General features: G+C 37.9%; 1 protein-coding gene and 1 long non-coding RNA gene across 2 annotated transcripts in view; one reads left to right on the top strand and one right to left on the bottom strand.

Moving 5' to 3' along the window:
* Nucleotides 1-15,106, top strand: part of LOC148366941 (uncharacterized) — a 168,347-nt gene that overhangs the window by 79,997 nt on the left and 73,244 nt on the right. The window lies entirely within an intron of this gene.
* Nucleotides 5,646-14,059, bottom strand: obi1 (ORC ubiquitin ligase 1). The gene is made up of 6 exons (XM_088333775.1): nucleotides 13,896-14,059; nucleotides 13,687-13,822; nucleotides 11,578-11,669; nucleotides 10,761-10,982; nucleotides 10,572-10,660; nucleotides 5,646-7,353 (listed from the first exon to the last, which is right to left on the bottom strand). The coding sequence occupies exons 1-6, from the start codon at nucleotides 13,965-13,967 to the stop codon at nucleotides 6,279-6,281; spliced, it is 1,686 nt and encodes a 561-aa protein (XP_088189901.1). The 5' UTR covers nucleotides 13,968-14,059; the 3' UTR covers nucleotides 5,646-6,278.

Raw genomic sequence — 15,106 nt, forward strand, 5'->3', positions numbered from 1 at the left:
GGACACTGTAAAATTGTAGTTTTGCTTTATAGTGCAACCAAAATCGAGTGCTAAAAAGTACGAGGGAGATCACAAACTACGGAGACACAATGGGACCAAAATGGACCGTTTAAAAAAATAATAATAATCAAATTTACCTGCCTCGCGTAGTCAGAATTCCCCAGCACACGGGAAAAATGTCTTTGTTGTTCTGGATTGAACAAGGCCCAACAAGTATAGAAGCAAGTATATAAATAAGGAAGCACTGTATCTGCAATCAGATGCAAATTACAGTGCACACTATTGATGTATAACAACCCGAATTTAAATTTGACCTCATGAACTTCATTTAACTTCAAGTGTTTAGAACTCATCAAGGAGGCAAACTCCTCATCCTCCAATCTCATCATGGTCGAGCGTGAAACAAATTGATTTAATACTCCGGTGTAACCTTGCACTGGCGGTCTTTACCTAAATGAATGAATCTCGATGAATTAACGCTTCATTTATTCAAACCACAACGGTTGTCCAATTAAAATTTCATGCGAGTGATTAGCGCTATGAGAGATACACGTCATAGTGTTACATTTGCATAATGAAGTGCTTTTTGCTACAATTCAATTAGTGTGTTTAGGGATTTGTGTTTATCATGTGTGTGTGAAGGCTTGTGTTACTATAAACTCAAGCATGGCCATTTTTCTGTACGACACACACATTAGGGTGGGGATCACACAGTAAAATTGCTGTATAGCAGGGGACACAAAAAACTATACTTATTAGCTAGTTTGTTCCACACCCCAGATGAAAAATCATCTCATTAGCTGTACCGCTTATCCTTATTAGGGTCACGGGGGGGCTGGAGCCCATCCAAGCCATCTCCGGGCAGTGGGCAGGGGACACCCTGAACTGGTTGCCAGCCAATCGCAGGGCACACAGGGACAGACAACTAATTCACTCATTCACACCTACGGACAATTTGGACCGGCCATTTCACCTGAAAATGCATGTCTTTGGAATGTGGGAGGAAACCGGAGTGCCCGGAGGAAACCCACACAAGCACGGGAGAACATACAAACTCTGCACAGTAAGGCCGGTAGCTGGATTCGAACCCACGCAGGAGGTTCCCACGACCTCAGAACTGTGCCACACACGCGCTAACGCCGCCGTGCTGCCCTCAGATGAAAACTAAAAATTGTAAATACCTATAGAATATTAATGACAAAGTAGCACAAAAATAGAAGTGAGACGTGAGTAGCCAACATTTTTACTCAAGCAAAAGTAGATTTACTTCAAAATAATATGACTCAAGTAAAAGGTAGTCATCTAAATAATTACTTGAGTAAAAAAAAAAGTATTTGGTGAAAAAAAAAACGACTCAAGTACTGAGTAATTGTAGCAGCGTCTCATTGATTACAAAAAAAACCATCATCAAATCACCAGAGTCCATTCATCCATCCATCCATTATCTGCACCGCTTATCTTCAGTAGGGTCGCGGGGGTACTGGAGCCCATCCCAGCCATCTTCGGGCAGTGGGCAGGGGACACCCTGAACCGGTTGCCAGCCAGTCGCAGGGCACACAGGGAGACAATTCGCTCGCTCATTCACACCTAGGGACAATTTCGACCGGCCAATTAACCTGACATGCATGTTTTTGGAATGTGGGAGGAAACCAGAGTGCCTGGAGGAAACCCACGCAAGCACGGGGAGAACATACAAACTCCGCACAGGAAGTCTGGAGCTGGATTTGAACCCACGCAAGAGGTTCCCATGACATGAACTGTGCCGCACAAGCGCTAACCACTGCGCCGCCGTGCTGCCTGCCACCAAATCATTTAGGTATTTTATCAAAAACATTTTCTCCTTTGATGACGTATAACATGAAATATAATAGAAATTATAAAAATGGGACTTAAAACAACGAAATTAATTAATTAAATTAATATAACTTAATAATATAATAAATTTCAAGTCCGTGTTATTGTAAATCTTTGCACTGAATTTGGTCGAACCCTCTGTGGATTAAATTAGATTATATATATCTTTGTCTGGACACTGCCGTGCGCTCAAGTGCTTTCTGACGTCCGTCATGGCTCTCATTCCTCCAGAGAGGCAACATCACGACATTTGCAAGGGTTCAATATGCAATCTGCATACAGCACAGCAGTGTTTTTCCAACCAGTGTCCCAGGGAACACGAGTGTGCCGCTGGAATTTGCCCAATTTTATCTTTCCAAAAATCAGGCCATTCTTCAGTATTTTTGCTTTCTTCAGACGAGGAACTGTAATAGTCATCCATATCAGTAGGTGGCAGGTGTTTTTTTATATACTCTTTATATACTAATTATTTGCTCATGAAGTAATAACTTCATTTGTAATTTGTATAACAAACTTTAAGAAAATAAAAACATAAATAAATCATTCTTTTTATTTTAACTATTATATTCTTCTTTTTATATACTGTACTAGTTATCTGCGTATGAGGTAGTACAGTGAGATATTTGACATACCTTCATTTTCAAACATTTGACGGAAGGTAACCCTCGGAACTTTTTCCATCAATAAAAGTGTACCTTGGTTCAAAAAGGGTTGAAAAACAATGCAGCACGGCGCAAAAAAAAAAAAAACCCCGTTCCTAACCCTGCTTGTAATTGCCATCTGGTGGTCTTTTGGGTCACGGGTCAAATCTAAATAAAAAAAAAAACGAGGTCTCTGAGGATTATAAATGTACCTCAGCAGACGCACGGACTTACTGTACCTGGAGGTGATTTAAGTAACGGGTTCAATGTAGCCTAATGTAGTGGAGTATGAGTAGTTTCTTCACAAATGTACTAAAGTGAAAAGTATAGTGATTTAAAAATACTCCTAGAAGTACACAATATCCCAAAACTAACTCAAGTAAATATACCAAGGTCAATGTACTACCCAACTACGGTATTGCTAATGTTATATACACTTGTATGTTTAAAATGCTATTTGATCATATTAGTAGAGGAAAAACTAATTTGTACTTACCTTTGGTGTGATCAATATTCCCTGTAATTTTCTACGGGTCTGAGCGTTCACACAAAGTCGGTGAGCAACGCTTGGAACAACAGTGAGCCACCATAATCCCAAGTGTGGCAAGATAATTACTTATCAAACATGTCCAAATCTTGACATCGTTACATTTTGCTGAGTTTCCGGCAATGCAAAATTATTTTTCTCTTTTGAATGAATTGACTCATGTACTATTGCAAAGGTTGTACGGCCTACATTTTTCGTTTGTTCTTACAATTCTTTCACAAGATATCCATTCCTTTTTATTTCCTGACATATTTTGTCGCATAATATTAACATTTTGGGGGGGCTTATTGGTCGGTTGTAAGATACAGAACTGTACTTAATCACATTTTTTAGTGGAAGTACAAGTTGGCAACATGATTCACTTGATATAATTGGAAATTATTTGAATGCAACACAAACTTTTTATTCTTTTTTCGGTGTTTTTTTTCTACTTTTTTTTTTTTTATTCCTTTAAAAAAAATCTCATTGTGTTTATTTTTTCCAAGCTGTTACTTTTTTTCTATTTGTTTTTCCTACATTTCTTTTTTTCTGGCTTTTTCCTAAATGTTTTCTTTTTTTCTCAGCTTTTCACTATTTCATTTTGGTATTTTTTTCTTTTTTGTTCCCTTCCTTGAAGTCATTTTGTGCATAATTTTACTTAATATTTGGTCCTGTTGGGATTAAAGAAGCAAAAACAACCTGAAGAGCAGTTTAGGACCCTTTTTAGTGAGCCGAGCCGAAGAAGCCGATTCTCGACATTACTCAACTTCGTTCAACTTCAAAATACCGCATTTAGGACACAACGTCAGGAGAAACCGTGTATTTTTACCTTCATGCACTGTAACTTTGACTTAAGTCGCTTTTTAATAAGTAATTTTGAGCCCTCATTTTTGTGCGCTGGCTAGATTTTCTTGTGTGCCGAGATTGTGCGAGCAGTGCACAATTGCGCACGCGTGCAGCTTAGAGGGAACACTAGGTGTGATGTCACTTCAGCTAGTAAAGTGGAGTTAGTGGGTTCATGCAGAGGGGGTGAAGGGAGATTCACATGAAAACAGATTTAAACTTCTACTTGTGAAGATTGTCACATCCTTATATTGCTTTGGTTCAACCAACTCCTTGTTTTTAATACTTTACCCAATTGTCAGTTGGTTGAAGCCATATTCCTTAGCGAGGGTAAAGATGCCAGTGCGTTATTTTTATCTTTTGATAATCACATGCTTTGTTTCCATGGTTATGTTTTTTCACTCCTCAGGGGATTGCTTGTGAATTAGTTTTAGTCAGTATTTATAAAGCACTTCTGAACTACAGTTTAGAGTCAAGGTGTCACACCAACCTACCCTGTTTTGGCGGCAGGTCCGTTTTGGCAGTAAGATGCTAAAAATCCAATAAAGCTCATTAAACTATGTATGTTCACTGTTGAGATACTTTAAAATGAAAACCCACAGAAAGAACAGTAAACATGTGAAACGTCAGTAATTTGATTGGGGGAGCGGTAGAGGTGGGCAGATTTCTGCACACAGCACAAAGTACTCACTTCGTTTTCTCGCTCAGCGCAGTCTGCGCCAAAGGGAAATACAACGATATCCTTTTCGTTTGCAGTATTTTGTGACATTTTTACAAAAGAACTTTGCTTGCACCTCATTTTGAAACCATTTTTTTGAAGAAAAATTATGGTCAAAATGAGCCTCAACAGTTAAGTTACTGCGAGAGGGGGGACACAAGTTAAATATTTGTATCAATATGGTACATTGATATGGGATATGGCTGTGGCATTATTATAAACATGTATTTGATAGGATTGGCACTTCTCAACTACAGTTTAGTCAAAGTGTCTTAACCCGTTTTGGCAGGTCGCGAAAAAAAATTCCAATGAATAGAAGCTCATTTAACTGTATGTTGACTGTTGAGATACATTTTGATAAAAACCCACAGAAAGAACTGTAAACACGTGAAAACGCCAGGGCGGACCTTTGCACACAGTACAAGGTACTCCCTTTGTTTTCTCATTCAGGGCAGTCCGCTGCCAAAGGGAAATCTAACGATATGCTTCTCGTTTTCCATATTTTGTGACATTTTTACAAAATAACTTTGCTAGCACCTTGTTTTGAAACCATTACGACACAAATGACGGTCAAAAACAGCCTCAACAGTCTTAACTGAGGCAGACAAGTTTTAAGTGGTATATTATTAATATGGGAAACGGGCTCAGCTCTTGTATTATAAATATTTCATAGATTTGATCAGATCATCAAGGGACGGTGCAAAATAATGTGCTGAAGAATACGCTTTTGTCTGGAGGGCCGTTTTGTTGAATTCGGTCATAAATTATAAAAAGGTGCGACTCTCTCAAAAATGTGTTTTCAATATTTCTGCTTTTAAGGCTCCGTGGGTCAAAAAGGTTCCTGACCATAGTCATTTTTCGTACTTTTATGTCAACTTTGAAGTAAGTATGTACCGGTATTAGTCTATACATTTTCCATTATTTTTTTATAATGTTTAACCCTTTTAAAAAAAAATAGGGAGGGGAAAAAATAAGTCTGGAATATAGGTCTTTGAAGTTGAAACAAAAAAAGAGACCAAATATTAACTGTGTGGCATTTCTTACCAAACTGACGACTAGGGGGTTAGGAAAATAAACACTTTTATTATTAATTTTTTCAGTCTTTGTATAACCAACATGAAAAAAAGCAGGCCTGTCAGCAAAAATGGCAAAATTTATCTTCCAACTTGGACATGATTTTTTTTGTGTTTTTAGGACTAAATCTATGACAAACTCTCCATGATGTTCTCGTTTAGACAAACAATCCCACCACCTCCCTGAAAATATATTTTCTTGCAGTTGGAATATCAATGTAGAAGCAAAATGTACCCATTTTGTCAATTGATGTTAAAAAAAACAGCCTCACAGTTCCTATAAGTCTATCATTGACCCCCAAATTATTTTTGTTAAGCTAGATTATTAATGTAGTAGCAAAATGTACCAGTTTTAAGTCATTTTGTCACTTGATATCGATTAAATTGCAGCCAGTTTCTATAGTCTTAATCACCAATCAAAGCTAACTTCATTAATGTCACATGGCCGAAAAAGTGACTTGTTACCACTAGCGAAGGCTAATTCAACAGTTATTATATTGACATAAGCATTTTTGTGGGGTCAATTTTGAGCTGAACTACCTATTCAATTTCCTATTGACAGAATCTAAGGACAACATCAAGTTCCAGTGCAGAAGACAAATGAAGTGCTTGCAAAGTATCCCTCACATGAGCTTGGAAAGTTTTGTGGGACTGCTCAAGTTGAAGGGACTGTGGGACTTCCTTTTAGCGGGCTGACTGGCGTTAACCAGTTTCCCACCAGGGGATGTGGATTCGCTCTTTGGTTGAGGACCAGAAGGACCAGGTTTGGTCTCGTCAAGAGTCTCAAAGAGCAACTCAAAAGACATCTCTTGACCCCTGCTGGTTTCATCCTCACATGGTGCTGTAGGAAGAGGATGTGCTTCCCCATTGTGGTCTCCAGAAGCCTCCTGGGTCTTCACGGCATCACGAGGTTCTGCCACTAAGGTGCTGTCCAAGTCCAAGCAAGACAGCTGAGAACCTCGACTACTGGAACTCTCGCCATCCAGCATCATTGAGTCCAACTCAGAGATTTTATTAAGGTAGGCGGCATCCATGGAGGCCTCGCTGAAGCTCTGAAAATTATCAGGGACCTCAGAGGGTTCTTTACTGGGACCAGGTGAGAATTCCTCAGATTCTGAGCGCTTCCAAGGTCCCCATAAACCAGGCTTCAAAGGATCTATAAGGTCAGGGTTCGGATGAGGGAACAATACTTCATCGAAATCCAACTTCCTGAAATGAGAAGCCGGCTTGAAGGCCACCTTTTTCTGGCGAACACCGGGACTCCTCAGCGTCAGCGATCGAAATGCAGAGGACGGCGTGGAAGGCAGTGAGTCTGAAGTTGCGCTGTCCGAGCAGTCGCCCTTTTTAGAGGGTTTGCAAATGTTTTGGGGAGACTCAACGCACGGGGAGAAGATCAAACTCTTGGAGAAGGTCAGCGAATCCACCTCAGGATTGCTGCAGATGGAAACTCGCTCGTTTTCGCTCAAGCTTCTCATCATCATGTGGAGCCGTTGCTGCTTGCTGAGAGGTTCCAACGACGGGGCGCTCTTTTTGCACGACTCCTCCAGGTCGGCGCATCTTTTTTCCGACAGCCGGACTCGGTTCTCCAGTTCATCTATGTACTGGTCGCTGCGCTCCAAGGCTCTTTTCAAGTGCTCCACGTCTCGCTGGTGCTGAAGGATTTTGGCCTCCAAGGCGGCGACTGTGTAACGACCGAACCTGAAGAGCAACAATTAAAAACATATTTTTGTATTTTAAATTGAGGAATCTGAGTAGTTTTTATTGTCAGCGTTAAGAACATATTGTTTACTCTGAGATCTTATGGTTGAATTATTCTCAATGTAGGCTTTGTATTTCTCCAGAGATTTATTTTTGAGAGAGGGATGACAAAGATAGAATTAAAAGAAAAAAAAAAAAAAAAGAAAAAATAAGGTGAAAAAAAAGACAGTAAAAAGAAAAAAGATGGAGAAAAAATAAAAAAAGAAAGTTGGAAAAAAAAGAATGAAAGACAGAAAGAAAGCAGGTGAGAAACAAAAAGAGAAAAAGAAAAGAATGAAGAATAAAAAAGTTATAGATAAAAGAAGAGCAAAAAGAAAGAGGGGGGACAAAAGGAGGGAAAGAAAGAAAAAATGAGAATGAAAGAATATATGAAGAAACAGAAGAAGAAAAAAGAAAAGAAAAGAAAGAAGGTAAAAAGAAAAGGAAAATTAAAACAAAAAAAGATCAAAAGAAGGAGAAAGATGGTAAGAGAGAAAAAGAAAGTGCTATGCTTGCCCCTATCTCAGCAATAGTCGACAGGGTAAAATGGATCGCGTCCACAATTGTGCATTTCATTCTAGGCAGGTGCCTCCCAACCAAAGTGTCTTCTACTAGTTCTCGCTCACAGCAATACGAGATTGTGGGAAATGTATCACCAGGTGGAAATGACGGCAAGAAAGGACAGCCATGCCCGACAGAAAAGCGTTTAGCCAGAGAATGTTACTTAGAACATTTTTTTTATCAGTTGGTCAATTTGTCTTGGAAAATTGCTTCCTTTCAGGTAAAGTTAAATATTTAATATGAATTAATATTATAACTACTGGGTGCAGGATTAAATACATGTAATGTATGGTTGGGTCCCTTAACCACTACACATACTATAGTATGATACAATAACAAAAAACAAAATCATACAAATCAAATAATTCAACAGATATACAATATAAAAAATACAGTTTTAAATAAATGTACACAGATTAGGGTTCCTACAGTTTACGGCAAGCTAAATTTAAGACTAAGACTTTATTATTGCCTATTGAAAAACAATTGAGACCAAGTTGACAAAAAACATTTGAAAAAAACAAAACACCACATAATTTAGGGGCAGTTTTAAACAAATGTATATTTTAATTGTTAATACATACTTTCTGGTCCAGTTGTAAATTTAACACCTGAAAAAATAAAAAATATAGCACTCTCCATTTTTTAGACACGGAAAACAAGATATTAAAAGGATGTTTACAGTACATCATGGATCCTTAGTCACGAAAAACGGTAGGTACGAACATTTTTTCGGGATGTAGAAAAATATCCGGACATTGCTGTAAGCTAGATTTTTTTATTGTGTGCACCTTTTTCCGAGAAGAGGACAATACAGTAGTGATTCTTTTCGCCACGTGGCGCTGTGAGAGCTCACCCAGCATCCAACCAGAAGTAAAAAAAAAATCTGCTTCCTCTTCCTAGTTTGTGTGGACACATTCTATACTGTCTATGTCTATACAATCTTATTAAATATACTATATTGTATCTCCAGCGCAGAACTTTTACATTTTTATTGTTTAATATCCCGTGCATCCATTAAATATGGTCGGTGGAAAGTGTAACGAAGAGGCGAGCTGTTCCATTTGAAATTAAAGTGGAATAAGAAAGCTTGATGCGGTTGAGAAAATGGCTGGATTGCTTTTTTTCTGCCACACTCTAAGGAGGAAGTCGCCTAACTCTTGAAGCTCATCTTCGAAAAGTTGAACTCAAATTTATTTAGTTTTATAGAGCATATAATTTCATTTATTTAAACATAATTGTGTAAACCTTAAACCTACAAAATATAGCACTGAAGCCACTTACGAACAAATGTAACTTACGAACGATCATCCGGAACCTATCCCATTCCTAAGTAGGGCAGCGTCTTTAATTCCAAAGAACTTTTCTGCTACATCAATGAAGCATTTTTATTATGATGAATGTAAAATAACTTTACGAAATTGTTTTAGTTCAAACTAATTTAAATCTTATTGATGTGTTACCATTTTTAAGACTTGCGCAAATTGAATTTAAGACATTTTAATGCCAATTAAGGCATTATTTATAGAATTCAATGTTTTTTTAAAGACTTTAAGGATCCACGGGAACCCTAACCGATATCTTTTTAAGAGATAAGGAATATGTGGGTGCTAACCATTACATTCAAATAAGACGAGTGTATGTACAGTGTTTTCCTGTCTGTAAGGCGCACCTTAGAAAAAAAAAATATTCCTTTTTCATACATAGGACGCGCCGGACTAAATCAAAACTAGAATGAGGCTTGCATTAGAAAAAAAACTGAAAATAAAAAACAACTAAAATGAATTGGTTCATTCATAAACATATCGTATGTAAATGCATTTCATTATTATTTATTTCAAATTTTAGAGACCATATTTTCCAGTCGATAATCGCACCATATCATAAGGCGCATTTTCAAATTTCGTCTTCAAGGTGCGCCTTATAGTCCAGAAAATACAGAGGAAGTGAGCCTCATGTGGTTTAGACTTGTAAATAGATAGTATCGCAGCAAAATTGTACAAAGGCAGACAAATATTTTGAGCCGATATTCATTAAAAACTTAAGAATTGCCGTTATGAATTTTAATAATTCAAAAAGAAACAAAGAATATTCATTATGCTACATCTATTGCAACCTGGTCATTCTTTTTATTCCATATCATACTTTCATTATTTTATATTTTATTGTCTGTTAATGCGACATCCATTGTAGCCTGGTCATCCTGGAAGGGGGATTAAATCATGTCAGTCCCTTCTCAAGGTCTCTTAAATTTTCCTCATGTTGAGGTTTTTGAGTTTTTCCTCATATAGGTTTCATATCAGGGGATGGTGCAATAATAGTCTCTGGTCTGTGCGGTGATTAAGGGCTATACCAGACCTGGGCACTCCGATCCTGGAGGGCCGCATGTTCTGCATGATTTTTGAGGTTTCTCTGATCCAATACAGGTGATTCCAATCACCAGTATCGTTAACGAGCACTTGCTAGCTTGCTAACGAGGTTATAATTTGTATCACCTGAGTTAAAGAAGAGCAAACTTCAAAATCTGGCAGGACGTGCGGCCCTCCAGGACCGGAGTGCCCAGGTCTGGGCTATACAAATAAACATGACTTGACTATAAAGAGAAGTGAAATACTTACTTCTGTGGGGATCGACTGACCACCTCAGCTTTAAGTCTCATATTTTCCTGTACCAGGTCAACATTTTGAGATCGCAGCGTTTTATTAGCCTGAGGACGAGAAGACAAACGGAACGTCTCACTGATCATCTTTGAAGTCGTAAAGTACTTCATTAAATGTCAATAAGCGGAAGTATAAACAGTTGCAAACCTCCTTGAGTTTTTGCATGTCCTGTTTCACTTCATCGCAAACGTTTTGCGCCGTTTGCAGTCGCTTGGCCAGTTTCTCCATGAAGACCGGATCCACTTTTTGCTCGTCCGCTTCCCCGGAATTAAGACTGCAGGGATCCAAAGCCGTCCTCAGTTGCAACTCCAGATTCTGGTTTTCGGTTTTCAGGGAGTCGTTTTCCCGGACCAGATTTTCGATTTCTTCCTGTCAGATGCATGAAATGATTGTTTCAGAGTTTCCGTAGGAAAATCATGGTGGGCCACCAGGGTTTAATTGCTCCCACCAAAGTCTCATCAATCTGAATTGTTAAAAATAACATTTTTAGATATACAGTATTTAATGGTGTATAACTCACACTAGTGTAATACGCGCACCCCAAATTTCAGATTGGAACTTGGTACCAACTGTTAGATCCAAAAGGAATCAAATCCGGGTCGCAGCGGTTAAAAACACCGAATTATAACCACTGGACCACAGATTATAGATGACATACGAGAAGGCAGTCGATTTTATGTCATGATCACGGAACAAGAGACGAATGTTAGTTTTGAATGACAATAATATTGTTACTTAAACTGCATAGAAAAGAATAAAAAAAAGAGGGGAACCCATTGATCATAGATCTAGCTTCTTGATTTAGTTCTAGAAAAAAGCACCAGATTGATGCGGTGGAATATAAAATGTACAAAATTTTCTTCCAGGAAACCATTCCCATGGACCAACCTTAGAGTGTCCACCCAAAGGGGTCTCACGAAAACGTATGGTAAACACTGGGCTTTTGATAACAATTTGGTCATACCTCGTACTCTCGCAGAAGGAGCTCCCCCCTAGTTTTCCTGAGACATTTTCTCACGGATGGGCTCTCTGTGTGATCGTTCTCGTTCGTACCTCCTGTAATATGACCAAAAATAAAAATATGTGGATTAACTAGAACTTTTAACTGTTATGTAAAATTAACATCACGGAGCACATTGCAAATTTCGTTGTAGTGATACATTTCCTTTTTTTTTTTTTAAGCACAAAATCATTTTGATGAAACAAACAATAAGTTCAACTCATTTACTAAAAGGCACACACTGCAGAAAATGAAACCAAACATGCAAGAAAAAAAAACTACACAAAATACAATATTCTGCTATGGGAGATAATTTTGCTCATTTTAACTCTTTTTAGGGTTCACCATACTTATGAGTTTTGGATTATTTGAGATTTCTCATTGTATTATCAATATTATCCATGTTATCAGAAGTAATTTCAAAAAATTAAATCTCATTTTGTGAATTAGTTTAATATCTTCAGTAAAAGCATAAGTATAACAACAAGTAAAATACAATATAAAATTTAATTCTTATGGTCGATTTGAACACATTTCTGTAGCACGCACCGGAAAAAAATAATAAAACAATAAACTAGAAATTGATATAATACTATGAATTGGCACATGGTGATCAATCTTATTCAAATGTTTGAATAGATGTTTTCATCATTTCCCCCCAATTTTATTTTGTATTTTACAATATTTTTAAATTAGCATTTGTAACCTTGGAGAACACAAAGACCGTTTTCTTGTTTGAAAAATTATGACCCGAGGGTTCAAGGTTTTTTTTTGGGGGGGGGATTTAGTCTCAGGATCACTTTTGTGAAAATAAATAAATAAATAAAATACAGACTATCTATAACTATGGATGTTTACATAAAGCACTTTGTACACATTTAAACAAACAAAAATATATACTGTTTTGCTAACCTAATACAATAATTTGCTGTGGCAGAGAGAAAGTTTTGCTAACTTGTTTAATTTATAATTTTAATATATTTCAAATTTTTCTTTAAGGGATGCTTTACAATCTATTTAAGTGTAAATGTAAAAAAAATAACAAAAAAAAAACCTGTATAGAGTACTTTTATTTGCGAAACAAATGCTTGAGCCTGTTAAAGAGTTTGTTATTTCGATTCAATGTATACAGTAGAAGTTCATTCAGAATTTTAACTGGCCAAAATCAAGCGCTTTTTAAGGACATTCAAAGCCAAAAACAAGTGTGAATCATATGTTTTGCTGATCCCAAATATATCTGTGATTTAAATATGCAATTTTTAATATTGGGTGTGCATTTATCAAGACTTATGATTTTTAGATCTGGAGTAAATCGTGAATGTATTCGTTTTTGAGACAAATGTCTCCCCATATAGGTGTTGGGTGAAATAACAATGATATGAAGCTTACAATTTCAGTTGCAGGAAGTTCTTCCATTTACAACTTACAACTAGGAAACACTGCCTTTATTTTTTTTTCATGGCTAATATTAAATATTCCTAATACACATTTAATAGTCCCGTTTCCTCATGTTGAGGTTTTTGAGTTTTTCCTTGCCCTCATGTAGGTTTTAGAGCTGGGGAAGCTGTAATAATAATCTGTAGTTTGCAATAATATGTGGTCTGTGCAGCTCTTTGAGTCCCCTTGTGATTAAGGGCGTCACAGATAAACATGGCTTCACTTGACTGTTTAGGTGTAGCGTGCACCTGTACTCTTGAGCCTGACCCGATGGATAATGCTATACAAACTCATGCCAGCTGCAGGTAATCAAGAGGAAAGAAAGCCACCGGATAGCAGTGTTAATGTCATTTTAAAGCAGATTTGTTGAGGAACATGGCGACATTTTCAAGCATTTACAAACACTTCACCCAAAACTTATACCTACACTTTTCAATCCTTGAAAAAAACTAACATTAAAATCAACGCATTTAAGGATTTTAAGCACCCATACGAACCCTGTGTATAATAGTTTTAAAATAAATAAAAGGTTAATACTTCGGGGGTGTCACGGGTTCTTTTGAGATCATGACGCGCAGTAAACGCGAACTTTGGGTAAAATTGCATTTGTCAATAAATGTATTTTTAAGGGCTCACCTAGAATTTCCCTGCAGGGGTTTTCTGCGGTGATAGGGATTCTGCACGAGGGACACTGGCTTGCCTTCTTTAACCACGTTTCCATGCAGCCGGAGCAGAAGACATGATGGTTGCCGCAGATGACGGGTTGTCTGACCTGGGAAACATTACGAAAACAATTCCGGTTGGTTATTTAACACCACTGTAACGCATGGCGGAAGTTTATTTACCTTTCCCAGGCATATCTGACAGGAGATCGGCAGAGTCAAGCATAGAGTAGAAGTTTGAAAGCTGAGCGCCATGATTTGAAACTTGAATGTCAAACGCGCCTTCTTTCCTTCCCTGAGGGAAGTTTAAAAATGAGCCGACCGGAAGTGCGGAGAAGAGCGCCAAATGTGACACAGGACTCCAGATCAAGCTACGGAGAGCGTAATAGGACATAAGGAATGGCGGCGCCATCAGGTATTAAGTATGGGTCGTTTTTTTAAGGCCGTGATCAATGGCGAAGAGATAGATAGATAGATAGATAGATAGATAGATAGATAGATAGATAGATAGATAGATAGATAGATAGATAGATAGATAGATAGATAGATAGATAGATAGATAGATAGATAGATTGGGTTTGTTGTGTACACTGTATTTAAAATATATATGTTTGTATGGTATGAATGTCTATTAAATAAAGCTTGAGAGAGGATAAAACGATAGCGGGTAGAGAAAGAAAGAAATGAAGGGGGAAATATAAAAAATAGGGATAGAAAGAGAGGGGTGAAGAGCTAAAGGAGTGAAAGTGATGACAATGAGAGAGAGAAAGAGAGACAAAGAAAGAGAGAGAGAGACAGGGAAACAGAGAGAGAAAGACACAGAGTGAGAGACAGAGACAGAAAGAGAGAGGGGGAGAGAAGGCTGGAAGAGGGGAAAGTGGGAATGAGAGTGAGAAAGAATGAGAGAAAGAGGGAGGGAAAGATAGAGGGATAAAGATAAAGTGTGTCAGAGACAGAAGAGGGGAGCAAGTTAAAAGAAGGGGGAGAGAGAGAGAGAAAGATAGAGAAAGACAGAGAGAGGGGGAGAGAAGTCTGAAAGAGAGGAAAGTGGGAAGGAGAGCGAGAAAGAATGAGCGAAAGAGGGAGGAAAAGACAGAAAGAAAGGGGCGTCTGAGAGAGAGAGAGGAAGTGATGGAGAGAGAGAAGGATAAAGAAGGATGGAGAATTGAGAACGAGGGGGTCAGATGGGGTCAAATTAGAAAGGGAGAAAAACGGAAGGATAAAAAGAAACCAAGAGAGGGTGAGCGAGAGAAAAAGAATAAAGAGTATGTTTGCAGCTAAGAGCGATGGGGCATTTCACTTCCACTTGAGCTTATTTGCATAAACCAAATAATATCACATTCAGTCATACTGCTTAAAATAGGACGTTTTCTGCATGAGGTGTAGCTAGAATT

Source organism: Urocampus carinirostris, chromosome 4, assembly GCF_059441175.1.
Source record: "Urocampus carinirostris isolate Australia breed hairy pipefish chromosome 4, RoL_Ucar_1.0, whole genome shotgun sequence".
In the NCBI taxonomy this organism is placed as follows: Eukaryota; Metazoa; Chordata; class Actinopteri; order Syngnathiformes; family Syngnathidae; genus Urocampus; species Urocampus carinirostris.